Source organism: Channa argus, chromosome 2 (genome assembly GCF_033026475.1).
Source record: "Channa argus isolate prfri chromosome 2, Channa argus male v1.0, whole genome shotgun sequence".
NCBI classification, from domain to species: Eukaryota; Metazoa; Chordata; class Actinopteri; order Anabantiformes; family Channidae; genus Channa; species Channa argus.
In genome coordinates this window covers 26,973,150-26,990,923 of record NC_090198.1, presented here as the reverse complement: position 1 = coordinate 26,990,923, position 17,774 = coordinate 26,973,150, and the positions used below count along the sequence as shown (strand labels likewise).

Here is a 17,774-nt window from a genome sequence, read left to right as displayed (position 1 = left end):
TTGAGGAAAAGTCTCGAATTAAGTTCGTCTGTCTTTCAATGAGATCAGGAAATACAGCTTCACATGAAGGATTTTTGCTGAATATTTCTGGAAAAACAAGTATAGCAATAGAGGTGTCCTACTATCATTTATTGAATTCCACTGATATGGTACAGAAAGAATCATATGCTCAGACTTCAGTTATGCATTCCAATAGAATAACATTCATGCCTGATAAAGTAACAGTTTATTACAGAAACAGCAGAAAATGTCGAGTGGCCTTTCTGAAGAAGTCTTCATTTGGTTTTCATCGTGCAGCATGAGTATGGATGTTACGGTTTTAATCCTTGTGCCACAGCTTTTATCTTTTATGACATCACAAAGTTGGAAAACGATGATGCGTTTTCTTACTGTCTGACCAGAAATGAAATGTTCATGTTCTCACATACACAGGATTCAGATGTTTTTTTGGCTTGTGAGACTTGTAAAACCTCTTCTGTCGGTACTTAGTAAAAACTTTCACAAAAATAAAGATGTGGAACAGTTGCTGAAATGGATTTCTTAGAGGTGCATCTTTGCAGGTGTCAAAAAGAGTCCCCTGTGTGGTAGTTGCTACAAGTATGACCACTTGAAACTCATAACAATGAGCCATATCTAACCGTCTGTAACCCACATTAATATGATGCAAAGGACTGCATCCATAGTAAACAAGAGGGAAAAGCTACGTGCATTAAGAAGTAAAAAGGATTTAGATCCTCTGGAAGTGCACTGTGTGAAGACTGCAGGCAGGCCACAACTGAAACTAAGAGAAATGGAACAAATGTGCTTATGTTTGCCCTTTTGACATCATTAAGTGACAGAAAATGTACAAAATTTAAGTGCAATAATAAACCTCAAATAAGGCCCAGGTGTTGATCTGAAAAACCTTTTCAACGACACATTCACACACTGCATGCTAAGTCTTTTAAACAGCAATAGCAAAATAGTAAGTTCAGTTGCCTTTAGATTGGTATTTCGGTATAGCATCATATTCAGAGAGTACACTTCAGTTTAACAAGCTGTAACTGCTCTTACCTTCTACATATGATTTCAGAATCAGGAACATTTAAATTATGTTGATGCAATATTCTTTAGCCTAACGTACCACTGACACTGATTTTATGAGCTGCAAGTACCCACTCCTCCTAAGCATAAAGTTACATTAAAAAGTCACCATGTTGGTAGAATAGTTTCTGTATATCAACTAATCTGCTATGTACCTTACAAGAGTTCAAATAATACACTAAATGCTGAAGCAGAGATTAAAGAATAGGTTTGGCATTTTTCACACTTGTCTTAAAATAACTGAGGTGTCTATGTGAACGCTGGAACAGACTGTGCTTGTTGTAACCAGTCATCCTGCACATACTGGTCTATGATGTTCTTCTAAAGCCCTTACAGTGGAGGTGATGGGGGACAAAATCCACAGTCATCTGTGAACAAACACCATCAAATGTGTATCTAAAGCTAATTAATGTGAGGGAGCAGGAGATCTTTGAGTAGAAAGTTCTCTCTGTGTGCTTCCCTGTATAGAATAACCGTAAAAAGAGGGGATCTCGTCTCGCAAAGAGGCAAGATGTTCACTTCCTGTGTCTAATTTTATTTCTTCAGTTGAAAACATTTCAATCTCTTTGAGAGAGGACTGTGGATTTTCTCTTGTCCATCAGTCAACACGAGACGCATTTCTCTAAAGATCTCTTAAAAGCCTGTATTAACAGGGGGAACGTTTGGATCCCACAAAGATATTTTAGTGTTTCTAGACATTTGACAATTGTTTTAAGACAGACTTGGAAAATTGCAGACCTATCTTTTCCGAGAATATTTCATCCATTTATAATTATTAGAAAAGTTTAAGTGTATAGTGAGGATGATCACATTATCTTATAAATAGACAAGTAATTCTTCTCAGTCATGCTGCACGACAATATTCTGCCTACTGCTGCTAAGTTGATTTCATGCCCAGGGTAATGATGATCTGGATCCTTGGTGCTTCTGTAAAAAAGGTACAATAATGTATCTCTTGACGATATGCAACAAAAGTTACAGCGTTGTGCCTTTTTTTTTTTTTTTTTTTTTTTTTTTTTTTTTTTTTATTATTATTATTATTATTCTTTTAGGCTTTGATCCAGGATCATTGGTCAGGGCATGGCAACATCAACATCAGCTTAACTTAGCTGGTCTCAGATCAGCACCCCATTTAAGGATACACTGTGAATACAGATTATAGCTGGTTCCTTATCAGTTAAACCTGTGGCCCTTTTGGTCAACAAGCCCCATATGAAAAACAAAACAAAACAAAAAAACCCACACAACTTAATAAAATATGCAATCCTCTTTCTTGTTCTTTAAGACATGCCAATCAAACCACTGGTTATACCTTCAGGAATAGTTCTTTGCATTGTCCTCTCTGTTGCTACGGCGTACCTGCTGCACGGTAAATCCATCTTTTCACAGTTTAAACAAAAATTTATGAAACTAGAAAAGCTCTTGAATATTTGATTACAATTTAAATGTGCTGGCTGGAAATAAATAGCAATGCCCTCTGAATCACCATTCTGAACGCACCATTTTTTTTTGCACAGAATTTATATTATTAGGTGTTCAGCCAAAACTGCAGCCATGTCCTTTGTTTAACAGTTCCACAGCACAGACCAATTGACTGCTTTGTTTCTTCCAAAAGGCAGCTTTAAAGGCAGTGCTGTTTTGAATAAGGGTGTTAAATGTTTGTAATGAGCATCAGCTCCAAGAAACCATCCTGTTCAAATGAAGTTCAAGGTTACAACTGTGTGCGTTTCAAAATTGTTCATACCATACAGCGTAATGCTAATGTGTCTGCAGGTATAAAAGGCGGCCACTGTCGGAAATGAATGAATATTTGCCTAAAGATAGGCAGGAAAAACAACAGGCAAACAAAACAGTAAAAGTCAGAGAGGTATAAGATGCATGCCATGCAGTTGCGATGTGTGTTGTTGTTGCTTTTAGAGGTTTCTCTCTAATATTTTGGCTGCTCCTGCTTCACCTCCTTTACTTCTGCTCCTCAATTTCTCGTTTGACTTCTGCTACATAATGGTGATCTTTGCCATGAGCCACCTCCATGATGGCTAACGCCTAGAAGAAGGAAAAAAGACACCCTTACTATGACAGTCAATCAACTTTTATAACATAGATGCCTTCATAAGCATATGAATACAGACCGTATGTCTTTAAATGTACCTTCTTTAGAGCTTTTACTCCTTGAGTCTTCTTTTCCAACCCCAAATAAAGACGTCCCAGTTTCAGATACATAGACGCCACATTCAGAGAGTAGGCTGGGTAATGAACACTGTAGAAAGAACAGAATTTCTATATCAAGATAAGCACTGAACATGAGAGGAACAAAGAGGTTACATGAGGTTTATTTGTAGTGCTATTAAAGCTCAAAACATATGAAGCTGTAAGTTTATAATACTGCAGAAGATATGACTTTTATGTCTCAGAGGTAAAATGTGTTTAACAGCATAACATTTGAGAGCACAGAGAAAGAACACGATGTAAGGTGTTGCAGAGGTGTCGCGCAACGTACTACATTTAAGTATTGTATTTTGAGATGCTTGTACTTTAATGGGGTATTTTTATTTTATATTACTTTTACTCCACTAACATTGTACTTTTTACTCCATTACATTTATTTGACAGCTATAGTTCTTAGTTACTTGTGCAGATGTATACTATTTAAACTAAACATTATCAGCTACTATAACTTTTTTTGCCATGTACTTAGTACTACAACTTGCTTTTTGCCTTTAAATGATAGACAACAGTGCAGAGGAGACAGAAAATGTAGGTTTTTGACATACAGCAAAGGTGCACTGCTGGACTTGAACCCAGGACACGTGGCACGAACCAACCAACTCAACTATCAGCGGAAATCTCTCCACATTGTATATGTAGTCGTGACTTAAGTCAAGCTATGGCAAACTTAATTGACTCTGCATAGTTGAACAAGCTACATACAAGCTCCATGTTGGTGCACGAAGTGAGCCAAAGACTTACCCAAAAAGAATCAAAGCTGTAACTGCTGGCAAATGGGTTTCTATAAAGTACTGATTTACTATAAAGTACTGAAGCTGAATTGATTTGCAAATGAAAGATTTTAGTTTTGTACTTTTATTAGCATGAAAATTGATTAGCAACGATTTGGGTTTCCCCTCAACTGAAGTTTAAAGACAGACCACTGTGTTGATGCCTTTACATTATTCCAGACCACAGCTCTGAAAAAGTAAGATCAACGTTTCTCTTTACTGAGGAGCCACGAGCCCACTTGCTCATTGAACCTGTTTACACAGCTTTATGATTCGCCTGTGACCGTCTCTGCTGCTGAACAACAGACACAGAATAATTTACCTATAAGGCTGAACTATCTTCTCCCCATAGCTCATAGCTCCGTCCCAGTCCTGCATGTAGAGACAGACACCCATGGCCTGATACATCATGTGCAACATGTAGACATTGGTGTCTGCAAATATAGCCCCCATCTTCTCCAGGCTCAGCTCACACATCTCCAGCAGTTCACTGGGAGGTGCCAGAGTCAAGAAATAATGATACATGATGTGAAAAAAACGGGAGGAGGTTGAGAAGTGACGCAAGTGATGGTTGTTAATGATAAAGAAAGAAACAAGTCAAATTGAAAGACAGATATTGTCTCAGAGTAAACGGGGGCACAAGAGTAAGACAAAAACCACAGGGATGGAGTTCGGGGAACTTCAATTATAAACAGAAGAAGAGGATATTCTTGTAGTGTTTGGCTTTCCTAAACTCCTCAATGACATTCTTGGCGTAACAGACCATGGACTGGATTTCTTCAGGCTCCGGTGGAGAATTCAGCTTCCTGATTTCCATTTTTGCTTTGTCCTAGAGAGAGATGGATTGACACAACATAAGAAACAGTCATACAGTGATGCACATAAGATCCTTTACAGCTTCTAGGTGTAAAAAGAATTACAGCCTTACAGAGCCTAGAACAGTGTCGCGATGAATTTAGCCACAATTTACATTGAATAAGCACCAAAATGTGTGGGTTTTTTGTCTTGTCCTTTCAGCAAACTGCTAAGTTGGTAAGGTAGTCGTCCACGGACCACAGGGTCAGTAGTTCGATCCCCGGTCCCGGCTATAAGTGTCTCCGGGCAAGACACTAAACCCCCAATAGCCCATTCCCACCCCCAGCTGTGCAGTGCCGGTCCAAGCCCGGTAGAAATTAGGGAGGGTTGCGTCAGGAAGGGCATCTGGGGCAAAAACTGTGCAGAATCAACATGCGGACAATGATCCGCAGTGGTGACCCTGAACTGATAAGCCAAAAGGACCAAAAATATTATTAGGTAGTATAGGGTTGGGAGAATGTAAGTTGAAATGTAAAAAAAAAATGCAGTACCTTTAAAAAGTTTTTTGTACATTGGTAATGTAAACAACTTGACCTTTAACCAGAAAAAAAAAACAAACTCTGCTATAAATGGTAAACAGCATGAGTTTCAGAGAGAAGTGAATGTTACCTTAGATTTAGTGGTGCACTCAGTACACTGGCATGTGAAGAAGTAGGAATCTAACAACCTCTCTTTCCTGTCCTCCGTTGGATAGAGCAGGTCTATGTAGCTATTAAAGATCTGAGGGGGGGTATTGTTTAAAAAAAAAAAAAAAAAAAAAAAAAAAACTTAATTGAGTGTAATTTAAAAGAAAATTGTGTGATAAACATCCCTGTCACCCAGAAGCATCTGTTGCAAAATGAGTCCCATGTTTTCTTACCTCCTCTCCAGGATTTATCTCTTTCACAGCTCTGACCTCAGCCAATGTGCCTTTATAGGTCACAATGACATTAGGGCTACAGCTGTGGTTCATCAGTGCTACACTGCAAGGAGGAGAAGAAGACAGAAGCTTAAAAAAAAAAACAGTGGTAATAATCTGAAAATTGTAATAAATGCATTATATTTAGCAGCTTTGAGGGCTTATGTGTATGCTACCCTGACTATAAAAAGAAAGAACAAACGGTACAAACTGTTCCATAATTATATGAAATTACGCTTTTCCCAAAACAGTGAGAAACTGAGCAGAAGGCTGAATGTGGATATAAGGAGGCAGAGAGGGGGAAGGGAACAATTGCATTTTTATTAAAACTTCATAGTACATAAAGTTGTTATTTTTACATTCTTACACACAGAAACTAAAACTAACCATGAGTTGCATTTACTCTTTGAATCCACAGCCTGGTTTAGCTTTTCTGTTGTAAAGCTCCATTGGTTGTGGAAAACTATTAAAGATATATCAGTAAACCTCACTGCTGTACTGCATGACATTTTAATTCATTTTGAGAAATGTGTGGCCAGTCTATTTAAAAAAAAAAAAAGGAACAAAGAAAAAAGGGCTCAGAGGGCTGAGAAGAAACATTCAAGTGCACGTGTGTCACTTTCACAACTCCACTAATTTGTCACACCACATTTGATAACATCGATTTTGCATTACAGTTGTTTATAGGATTGTTCTGATCTTTTCTGATGCTGAAAGCAGGAGACATTAGAGCAACAGCTGATGCGTCACTGCCCCTTCACTAGCATATCAAACTCATTTTTCAAAAAAAGACAAATCAATACTGAGGTGCCTTTTATAATGCTTTGGACAAGAGTAGAATAAGTCAAGCAAGGCTTTGGATTCACAAACCGTAGAGTGAGCAGATGTAGTTCATTGTTAGTTTTAGCTTTCAGGAAGGCAGAATTTAGAAAAAAAACAAACTAAAAAGCCACCAATTCTGCCCTTTAACACATCGCACTGCATTTCCCAGTTTAATCAATGCAAGAAGTGAACTACAGGGACAGACATGGGCAACTTACTCGGGAAAAAGAGCTGATCCCAGATGGGAGAGTTCCTCATCCTCTATGGTAAAACCATTACAGTTAACCTGGAAGACACAAACAGAGACACAGCAATAGTCTGAGTAATATTGAAATACATCTTGCATCACCCTCGACTGTGCTGTAACACCACCTCCACAGAGGAGGAAGAAATCCAGTAGTGGAAATCAAATATAGCCTTGAGAATAGATAAAGGAAGCCAAAGAGGCTCGTTTCCACTGGTGTAACATAGAGAGAAAGGGAACAGTGACAGACAGATCAAATTAAACAGCTTAATGCAATAGAGTTGGACAGGATCTTTGTGTGTGTCTGTGTGTCTTTTCCTGTGTAATACATATCCTGGTGTGCTCTAGTGATTTACCAACAAGTGCAGAATAGGAAAGAAGATGCAAAGATGTGTGAACACAAGCATTAAGTTGTGAGGCAGAGTCTACATTCAAACGTGCTATATTTGCACAACGCGAGTCTAAATACTTTGTATGTATGTCTACAGTTGCAGCCTGTCATCGAACAAGGAAAACCAACGACTGTTCGTGTTAGTAGAAGTTATAGCAAAACTATATTTAAGGAGAATCTGCAGATTCCTGCTGGAAGATTGAAACATTTTATAAACATAATTATGTTTTACAGTGAACAAAGTGCTCAGTGTATAAAATAAAAATTAAAATACCAATAGAGTCACAGTCACTTTCAGAATGTTTTGCTTCCATAAAAAAAACTCTCTCTGCAGTCACAGGAGATGGCATCGGTGACACAAGCACCTGTTTCGGCCTTATACTGACTACAGTTTCACTCTGTGTGAAAAAATGCAAGGCAGACCCAGTAAAGATGACATGGTCTGAAGTGGAGGCAAAGTTGAATCTGGTTCACATTTTTTTCCTTAAAGCTTTCACAGCCAGACAGGAAACAGTTACTGCCTTAATTAATTCCCTGAGTTATACAATCTATACGTGAGTATCGCAAACACGCTCCTGTCTTCTGGCAGCTAATACGCTTTTCAAAACAACTGCTTGTTCACTCTAACCGAACTCCACAGATCACGATTCAATAACTCAGTAGTACAGGACATAAAATAGAACAGAATATACTTTATTGTCCCCTATTGTCTCATGACTAGATTTAGGTTATGTTGAGGCGACAGTGTGCAACTTGTTTGAATATTCTTTTGCAGAAATACGCTCCAAAACGTATCGTAATCTTGAGAAGGGCAGCCACAGCCTCCTGTGACCCAGACACAAAGTGGAGCAGAATGTATTGATTTCAGGTGTCATGCTAGTGTTAGCTTAAGTTGCATGTTGTAACTTTAAGCACACTACGATTGCTGCGTGGGAGCTGGAAAGAAATGGCTGATAATGTAACAGCCACAGACCACTGCTGTCTTCAAAGCTCTACAGTAAAGAAAGGCAACTGCCTGTAGGTGTAATTAGTGGTTGCAATTAAAGTGTTAAACAATTTCACCTGTGCAAAAAGCTCAGTGAGAGCCTGCTTGCTGGGGAGGTCTCGAATGTATCTGGAGTAGAAGTGATGCAGCGCTGCCATGTCTGCCTGATTCATCTCCTCTTTCTCACTGTCCATCTTATCTAAATCTGATAAGAGGGAATAAAACACATAAACAATACAAATGTGGTAGAAAGGGCAAAAAAACAATAGAGTTCAGAGAAAAAGTTTGGATTTGACTAGTTCATCGGAAAGTTTTCAGTATGTTTTGTTGCTGTTTGTCATCACTATCATCACACAACTTCAGGGGAGAAGTAATACATTTTCACAAGTGTAGAATATACGACTACTATAGCACACATGTCAACGTCACTCACACAAACTGACACAGACTGGTGGCCAACAGGCAGCAACTGGCCACAGATTTGCTTTGTGAACACTTTGAGACAGGTGTGAAAGCTAATTCTGTGACAATCCTTTGATGACACATGTGACCATTTGACAACAGAAGCTCACACTTAATGATGACAACCAGTGGAGCGGAGAAAACAGTTTGCGGGCGCTGAGAGTGAACGCTGCCTTGTGTTTTAATTTTGGCAAACACACATCGACTTTATCATTAGGCCACTGGGAGCTGCCTGGCGTTTGTCTTCAACACCTAATTTTCTTGCTTCTCTGCTTGCAAATAATGTTCAATATGGGACATGTGTGCCTCAGCACGGTCACAGAGAAAAGGGATGCGTACTTTGCTAAAGGGCAATGTGGCAGAAGTTATTAAAGGATGGAGAAGAACATAAAATTACAGCACCCAGAAGCTGGGGATTTGAGTCCCAGTGTTGAGCAGATTTGGATTGAATTAAGGAGACAGAACGAGGACTCGAGGCTACGGCGGAGCATATTAATAGACACTGCTGTACATATAACTGCAGAGGGAGGAAGATCTTACACACACACACAGACGTGCATGCACACACCACGTATCTAGAAGTGCACACATGTACCTAAACACACTCACTTGTTCATACACGTACTTACGGGATTCAAACTCTGTGAGGAGTAGCAGCCTTTCTGAAGGAGTGCGCTCTGCTGTGACTCTCTGCATCAAAAAGGACACACGAGATAAATATGATAGATATGATCTCCAAATAAGTACAAAATATAAAAGAACATAACATTTCCCTTTTAGCGCTACTATTTTTTTTTACTATACATAAACTAATGGTTTTTTAAAGACTTAATGTTCTTTTTAGAAAGTCACTAAAACGATATTTATTAATCAAGCAGCACAACTGAGCATGACTGCATGTCAGCAGAAAAACGTTCAGACCAACAATTCAATTTAAGCCTCTGTTGTTTTATGCATTTGCTTGCACCATTTATTTGACTTATTTTGTGATACAACATTATTCTCCTTCTTCATGTTAATCACTTCCTTTACACACTACATTGTTCCCCATGAAGAAAAGAAAAAAGAACACCTTTACCTGTTTCATGATAATCCTGGCCACCAGTCTGACAGTTTCTGATGGACACCAGTTTTCCCCATAAGCACACATGGCTACACACTCCACCTTGTGCATGGGCCAGTCACCTCTCTGCACACATATCCCAACAAACAAAGGAGGAAAGAAAATTCATGTCACAGGGAGATATAGCAGCTGTAGCTTGTAGTTGCATTGCAGATTTTGATGAATAATACAAATCTGATGAATTTGGACATATTATTACATGTTGGGAGGAGACTGATCCCAAAAGAAATTCTCTCATCTACACATCTACTATATAAAGTAACTAGTAAAGATAAAAGTAATTAAAATTAGCTTTAGCCAGCACCAGCTGCAAAATTAAAATATTTTAAAAGCAAAATAATGCATTACGTATGCTTTACAAATCATAATCCAATAATATAAAACATAATATTAAAAAAAATTTGTACATATGCACATTAATTATGTCTGGCACTTTTTCTTAAATACAATTTTTAATGCAGGACCTTTACTAGTAGTTTTCTATTTATACAATGAGCTATTTATAGTTTTACTTAAGTAAACAATCTTAATACTTCATCCCTCTCTTTTTCACTGGAGTGCACCAAGTGTATTTTGTGCCATAAACCTAAATCTAGACAGAGGCAGCGCAAGGATGGACTTGATCGTCATAGCAACAGCAGCCCGAACACGTGCCGAAGGTGTTCTCAATGTCTGGTCAAGGTCCAACTGAAACAAATATCTTTAATTTGATCTTTGGCAAAGCAAATGACAAATTTGAGGAAACTGTTTAGGTAGTTTCCTTTTCTCATTCATTTTGTCCTTTGTCCTTCTCTGTTCTTTGTAAATGACAAGAAATAGACCAAAACAATTAAAGAGAGATACAGCCATATTAAAAATATAGCACTGTTGGCAGTAGAATATATTCATGGGCAGTTCGATCTGTTTATTGTGAACACTGACACAGGGAAACCAAAGCAGAAAGCTTACCTGACAGTCAACATTGCAGTAGTAGGCCTGCTTACATTTGCCACATTTAAAAAGATCTTCTCTCCTGTAATGACATGAAGGTACAAAACATTCGTCCAGCTGTGTGAAATAAGACAGAGTGCACCCTCATCCGATGAGACTGTTTTACCTGATTCCAAATTCAACCTTTTCGATCAATTTGGTTGGATAACATATTATTTATCCCAGGAGGGAAAAAAATGAAGGTGCCACAGCATCAGAGAAGAACTTACAGTGAAAGTGACCACAACAGAAACAATTAGGTACGAATAAATGCAATACAAATACAGACAGAGCCAAAGAACCACACAAAATTGATAGGTGCCTTTAGGTTGTGTAATTATCTGGGTCACTTACATTTCCTGGAAGCTGTAGAGACTAAGAACTCCAATGGCAGCATTCCTCCTCACTTCATGGGTGGAACAGCCAATGTTTACCTCTTACCAGCAGAAAATCATCTAAACTTACAAGTGTGTAAGGACTGGGTTCATTCAGTCATGTTTTCTTAAAAGCATGAATTATCATCAGTGCTGACTGATCTTACATTCCCCGTAATGATGGGAGGCAAGCAAGGTCTGTAACATCTCGGTTTTCTCCACGCTTCACTCTAGCTCTGCATCCCCACCTTCACCTACTCAGCTCCCAGTGGATTTAAGGTTTCTCTCCTGCGAGCAGAACTGTGTTTTCCAGGGTTAATACTGGTTGTCCTGTGTAAGTGACGCAGTCTTCCCACAAACCCATGGATTCATAGTTTTTAAAAAAAAGTGCATTCACACATACAGACTCAGTGTTTATGACTGTATATAAGCAGCCCACCAATGCACATGTGCATTCTTGGCCTTCTCATCTGTTGAATCCCCCTTTGGGACACATGGAAACCTATATTTAGCACTCTAACCTTTTACTGCTCTGCAAACCTGAACAGCAGCTTGGGTCTGACACGTGTGTGTATAAAAGTGCGTGGGTGGAAGTGTAAAACAGAGTTAATTGAACACTAAAGACCGGAGCAAAGAGTGTCATAGTAGGACAACAGTGCACTGCATTTTAACATTCGGTAATGTTTTCGACCCAACGTGCCTACACACACTGACACATGTCAGAACTCTCTGAGTCATGTAGGCTGGTCTTTCTAACCACTCCACATCCTACAATGTTACCGGTGCAAGTACAGACTGGAAAAGAACTAACTGCAATTCACGTTACTCTTCCAATGATCACTAAATGATTACTGCATTTGCATTTTTACACACATCGCACAAGCCGCTAAAACACGTCAGCACGTTATCCTTCATATGCAAATGCATTATTTTGCAATGTTCGTACTTAAGTAATCGCCACCTTTATGCATATATATGAAAATGTTTATATGTACATATTCGGTCTATAGTCATTATTGCATTATTCTAGACTGTCTATTATCACCTGCTGCTGCTGAAGATAGCTGCCATGCAAAATATAATCACAATAAAACTTATTTTTAGGTAGTTTATATGCTTGAATGCTAGCTCAACGTCTAAAAGGTTAAGTTAATAAAGTATTTTTCTCTGGACTGTAGGGATGCAACTTAAGCTTCTTGTATTTTTTTTTTTTTTTTTAGACTTTTCTGCCACAAACAGATGCTGCAGAGTCAGTCAGGTGAGCGGCTTGTCCGCACTGACCCATTTCGGTCTACAGCAGCTGGTGGATGTCCGGGGGCTTCCGAGCTAACCCAGCTGGGTAACGCTGCTAGCTGGACACGTTATTGACGCTGGTTTGTTTTAAACTACGCTGATAAGCTGCCTGCAACCGACGAGTGTTTTTCAGCCGTCTTAGGGGGAGTTTTACCTGGTGAAGCAGTGCTCACAGTGCGCTCCCCTCTCATTCACCGTCAGCACGAAGGAGTAGGCAGGGCAGGCGAACACCAGCTCCCCCACCGCGAACTGCCGCACCGCCCGCAGCCCCCTGCCTCTGCCCGGGCTCTGGAACCTTTCCGTCCCATCTATACCTTCATTCTTCATGGTTCTTTCTGTTTCCGGTCTCCAGTTCAGTCACATACTACCGTCCACCACCACTCGTGTCTACTGAATGCTGTAATCAGCTCCTGGCTGAGCGGCTTCTTCCTCCCCGGGTCATCTGTGTGTCCGGTAGGGCTCACATCGCCCCCTGCTGGAGAGGCGACAGCACAGCCCTGCAGCACCAAGAGACCACCACATCTTTAGGTACCAGGCCCTTCACACCTGTCCTCAAAGACCCCTGCTCTGCTTGTTTTGCTGATTACCTCCATGTTTTTGGTCAATTAGAAGCTGGAAGACATCATCTCAGATCATGGCATGGTGAAAAATAAAATGAATGCGTTGACTAAACAAACGGGATCGAGGAGATCAGCAGAGGGTAGTGCAGGGTTCATTAGAAAACAGGTGGGGCAGGGGTCCTTGAAGAGCAGGATTGAGAGCCACTGCTAGACAAGGAAGTATTCAGATTAAGGTGTCTTGCTACCTTTTATTCCAGCTCTCCCTGCACTTTTGCAAGTTTGGGTTTAAGGACTTGTTCTGTCAAAGTTACAGGTTAATTTTTCATTTTCATTTTGGCACGAGTCTGGCTTTGTATTGGTAATTCAAAGGTGAAGTCCTTAAATACGAACCGCTAAAACAATTAAAACATCTGAACGTGATTGCTTTAAGCTGCTTCATGTTTGTGATCAAATAAACAAAATTTAAACAAAAAACACCTACTAAATCCAACATGCAAAACTGCCTGCTGGCTATTCAAAGATACAGTAAATTTTCACAGCATGGCCTCAAACTATTTCATGCATGCCTCTGGTGAAGAACTTTGCCAGTTGTGCACCATCTTCACTCCTCTAAGCACATACAGTTCAAGGGAAAAGAGTAATCAAAGTGCAAACATGATGAAACGTGTATTTAATGGAACTTCGTTGATAACATGAATGTGCAATTCTAATCTTAAACTGTATCCCCAAGGTTTCTGCAAAAAGCTAAATGTCGAGTTCAAGTTTAATTTATGTAGATTAAAGGTGAGAACCTTTCATTCTGAATTAAGATGGAAGGACAAGGACATCAAAACCGTAGTACAGCATTTCAGTAAATGTACTTAGTTACGTCTGGTTTTTCCCTACATTTTAATACCTTATTCTCACTTTCATCACCGTATGTATATTTAATACTAAGATGCTGATACAGCTGTAGTAAAAAATTTTTATGCAATCATGAATGTGGAAAAAAAATATATTGTTTAATCTCCTGAATCTCATGTATGAAATAATACTCATTTTGCTAATTTGGGATGAAAAAAAAACAAAGCAGTAAGTCACGTGAGCATGTGCAATAAATAAGAGAAGAGAATCTGGGTTTTCAGTTCTTTACATTTATTAAGAATGTAAAAATCAAAAGCAGAGCATGTGTCTTTCCAAAAGGCAGGCAGAGTGTAGGTATGTGAAAACCTGCTTCTCAGAACAGGAGTGCTGATCGAGAATCAGGTTTCTTCTCCACAAGAGCTATTTAATAATGAAAATGGGAGGAGAATAGTTGTGGAAAGCAGGAGGAGATAATAAAATGGAAAATGAACTGAAAGACAAATCAGCTCTTCGGTACAAATCGGACTGGAAGCGACTTTTGGATCAACACCCCTCTTTTAGCACGTAAGGAGCAAAACAACAGGTTGAATATGGACCGAACTGAACAAAGGAGAATAGCAGAGGCAGACTTCCTTAGTCTTTCCTCAGCGGTATAGTCTCCTCTTTAACGCCGTCCTTAGTGATGATGCAGATCCTAAGGGCATCTCCGGTATACACATCTCTTTCTGCAGCTGAGATGAAGACATCTTTGACCAGCTGTACTGCCTTGTCCTGAGTCAGAGGGAGATGCTGCACACCCTCCATGTTCTTAAAACCAATCTTAAAAAAAAGGAACATCAGAAAGAACCAGTCAGTGTTCTGCCAAAGTAAGGAAACCTAGCACGAGAACTGTATGTCTGTTTGACTGCATACGTTACGCTAATAAATAGCGGGATTATGGCTACAAGAGGTTAGTAAGCATGTGCACGTATCTACCTGGTTGTCAAGTAGTGGCTGTAGCATGGCACTTGCTGATCCTCCAGCCTTGTAGGTGTCCCGCTGATAGGAACCCACTGGATCAAAGCTGTACACTGCACCCTTGCCTATAATACAGATATTACAAACTGTTAAAGAAAATTTGTAAAAAAGCTTTACATCTTCCATCTATCAAAATGAATACTACCCAAATTTTAACTTAGATTTTACCAGGAAACTTCTTCCGACCAGCAGTTCATGTCATAACATCCTAACATTTATTTCCACTACAGTATCCGTGATGTAAATGTTGACGACTGCCAAAGTCTGTATGGGATTTTGTGCATTTACATGTTTGACTTGCTGTAGTTAAGCTCTGTTTCTTTTGACAACCATGACACTGTAGATGTACCTACCCTCCTCATCCAGGCCTCCGATGATGTTGTACACATAGTAAGGGAAGAACCGCCTGCTGTACAGGATGGTGGACAACATGGCTGCAATGGCTCCACTGGTCATTATCTTATTGTTCGAGTGTTTGTACATCTGAGAGTGAAGAAGAAACACTAGTTCATGTCAGAGAAGCAGCAGCAGATGATACCATACCTCAGAAACCTGTTTCACTCAGATGGCTTAAGATTTACCACTGGTGCTTCGGTCTGATAAAATATATGACCAACATGATAGTGTGATATAAAGAGAAAATAACTGAGAAAATTTAGGTACTAGAAAGACAACATCATAAATGAAAACTTACACCTGCAAAAAGAGATGTAAGCTATGAAGGTTATACGGTAATGTAATTAATATCTTCTAATCATGACATTACAAAACATATGATGCATTACATAAATATGAATGAAGAAGTTAAAGTGTCTGTAACCACATAGACCCTTAACTGCAATAAGAAAGTTGATCCTTATGCAATTATCCCTCAGATCAAACAGCCATAATGCAAAGCTGATTGATTTATAGAATAATTCAAACTTGACAAATTTCATCATTACAAGACTAGAAGACACATTACATCTTGGATTCTTGGATTCCACTGTCAAAACATAACAAACAACAGCATGGCTGCGCAAACCCACCTTTAACCTAGCATCAATGATTTTTGTCAGAGTTAGGCAGTCGCCATGGAAACCACTGCATCCGATGACGGTTGTGTCTGTCCTGTTAAAAATAAATGAATAAATAAATAAATAAGTGACATTTACAGCACAGTATTATTCAGTTAATCCAGATTTGTGAGGTAATTATGTGCCTCATTGGTCTTTAGTAGCGAGTGCAGCCAAATGAACCAGCTGGTCAGGAAGGCAAAATCTATCATAAGAGTGTAACTAGACAGTCTTGAGCCCAGGACAGAGAAGAGATTTGTGAACAGTGCCATTTGTGACAATCCCTCTTGCCTGCTCAATGATAAGCCATGGCAGATGGAAAACTTCAAAAAGACTTGGTTAATTTAAGATATCAATGTGGCGGCTATAGCTCAGTATTAAAAATTAGTCGTCCATGAACCTCAGTTTCATATCTACCCATCACTGACGTTTGTGTGTGAATAGGTGACTATTAAGCAACAATGTAAAGCGCTTTGGATAAAGACAATTTACCATTATTAAACAAGACACTGGTCCAAGAAATCACCGTAAACAAAACTGGAAGCAGGGTGTTGCAACATTTTCCTGTCTTACAAATAGTAATACGTTTTGCTACTTAAATAAAAAATATATATAAATGGTTTTCAACCCAATGTTTAAAACAAAGACATGCCCTTCCTTGACAGGACAGGTGAATGACTGTGCACACTTACAGCTTGTAGCATTTCGGTGAGTCCCGGCTGTGGATTGAGTAGCCTTCACTCAGCCTTGTATCTGAGGCAACGATCGCGAAGTCTTCTCCGGCAACCGCTAGTACAGTCCTAAGGAGAAACAAACTTGGCTTGTTCATTTCATAAACAAACACCCCAAAAAGGAAAAATGTTCATTTTACTATTGTCCCGGACAGAAGCTAGAAAGCTAAGCTAACGTTATAGATTCGAAACTGAAACTGTGGAATTCACACATTTTCTGTTTTTACCTAATTTGAGATATAGTTTACAACGTTAATTAGTGCAGTGAGATAAAATAAGGTGTCTATACACCTTGGACAAAGAAACGTTGCCCTCTTCATGGAGCAGGGATTAAGTTAAGGTTTGTTTTGTTTCAGTTTGCTAACGTTAAGCACATTAGCTTGTTAACACGGTCCAGTGCGATATGGTGTAAATGTTAGCTAGGAGGCTAACACAGGATGGACATAAATTACACTCACCCTCCGTTAAAAGCATAGGGTGAGAACCGGTGCTCTACTGGACCAGTGTAATGATATTCTTTCATCTTCCCATTATCTCCAAAAGTCTGCGCTGAAAGCATCTTAACTAGAGAACGCTAACTGTCGAAGATTTAGTTCAGTAACCCAAAGAGTAAACTCGCTGTATCACTGCAATATGGCAGTCTCTTCTTCTACTGTCATCCTACCCCGTTTGTCCAGCTGCTCTCCACGAGAGAGCGCCCCCTGTAGCGGCCGGAACCCCACTACATAAACAAGGACGTTCAAAGTTTCTCAGCGGAAGACTCTTATTTACAAAAAGGACGCGTATAATATACATCAGCATGGATTATTTTGTAATATTAAGAAAATATATACATAAATATAAACCATATTTAAATCATCTTTAACCTAACATTGTTAACAGGCAGTGTTTCATATTCACAATTCACACTACTGACACAACCTATCTAGGCTCATTTTATTTATACCTCGATAGAAACAACAAAAAAGCAGCTTTGGTTAATTTTATACCTCGGGTCTTGGGCTATATATATGTAAAAAAAGTAATAGTTTATCCTCTCCCACAGTAAATAGGTAGATTATGAAGGACAAGGC

At 39.2% G+C, this 17,774-nt stretch overlaps 2 protein-coding genes across 2 annotated transcripts; both read right to left on the bottom strand.

Annotated features, from left to right (window-relative positions):
• Positions 1–110: 110 nt before the first annotated feature.
• Positions 111–12,939, bottom strand: smyd2a (SET and MYND domain containing 2a). The gene is made up of 12 exons (XM_067488342.1): positions 12,650–12,939; positions 10,808–10,871; positions 9,815–9,925; positions 9,366–9,426; positions 8,352–8,479; positions 6,873–6,940; positions 5,794–5,896; positions 5,544–5,654; positions 4,788–4,908; positions 4,402–4,576; positions 3,232–3,340; positions 111–3,126 (listed from the first exon to the last, which is right to left on the bottom strand). The coding sequence occupies exons 1-12, from the start codon at positions 12,820–12,822 to the stop codon at positions 3,043–3,045; spliced, it is 1,308 nt and encodes a 435-aa protein (XP_067344443.1). The 5' UTR covers positions 12,823–12,939; the 3' UTR covers positions 111–3,042.
• Positions 12,940–14,168: 1,229 nt separating this feature from the next.
• Positions 14,169–17,360, bottom strand: psmb1 (proteasome 20S subunit beta 1). The gene is made up of 6 exons (XM_067488401.1): positions 17,160–17,360; positions 16,663–16,770; positions 15,944–16,025; positions 15,269–15,398; positions 14,874–14,980; positions 14,169–14,717 (listed from the first exon to the last, which is right to left on the bottom strand). The coding sequence occupies exons 1-6, from the start codon at positions 17,258–17,260 to the stop codon at positions 14,532–14,534; spliced, it is 714 nt and encodes a 237-aa protein (XP_067344502.1). The 5' UTR covers positions 17,261–17,360; the 3' UTR covers positions 14,169–14,531.
• Positions 17,361–17,774: the final 414 nt, after the last annotated feature.

Coding starts and splice junctions, on each gene's coding strand:
- smyd2a (XM_067488342.1), bottom strand. CDS start 12,822: ATGAAGAATGAAGGTATAGATGGGACGGAAAGGTTCCAGAGCCCGGGC. Junction 9,926..10,807: donor ACTGCAATGTTGACTGTCAG/GTAAGCTTTCTG, acceptor ATATGTGTGCAG/AGAGGTGACTGGCCCATGCA. Junction 5,897..6,872: donor GGATCAGCTCTTTTTCCCGA/GTAAGTTGCCCA, acceptor TCCTCCTTGCAG/TGTAGCACTGATGAACCACA.
- psmb1 (XM_067488401.1), bottom strand. CDS start 17,260: ATGCTTTCAGCGCAGACTTTTGGAGATAATGGGAAGATGAAAGAATAT. Junction 16,771..17,159: donor CCCTATGCTTTTAACGGAGG/GTGAGTGTAATT, acceptor GTTTCTCCTTAG/GACTGTACTAGCGGTTGCCG. Junction 14,718..14,873: donor AGCCACTACTTGACAACCAG/GTAGATACGTGC, acceptor CTTTTTTTTAAG/ATTGGTTTTAAGAACATGGA.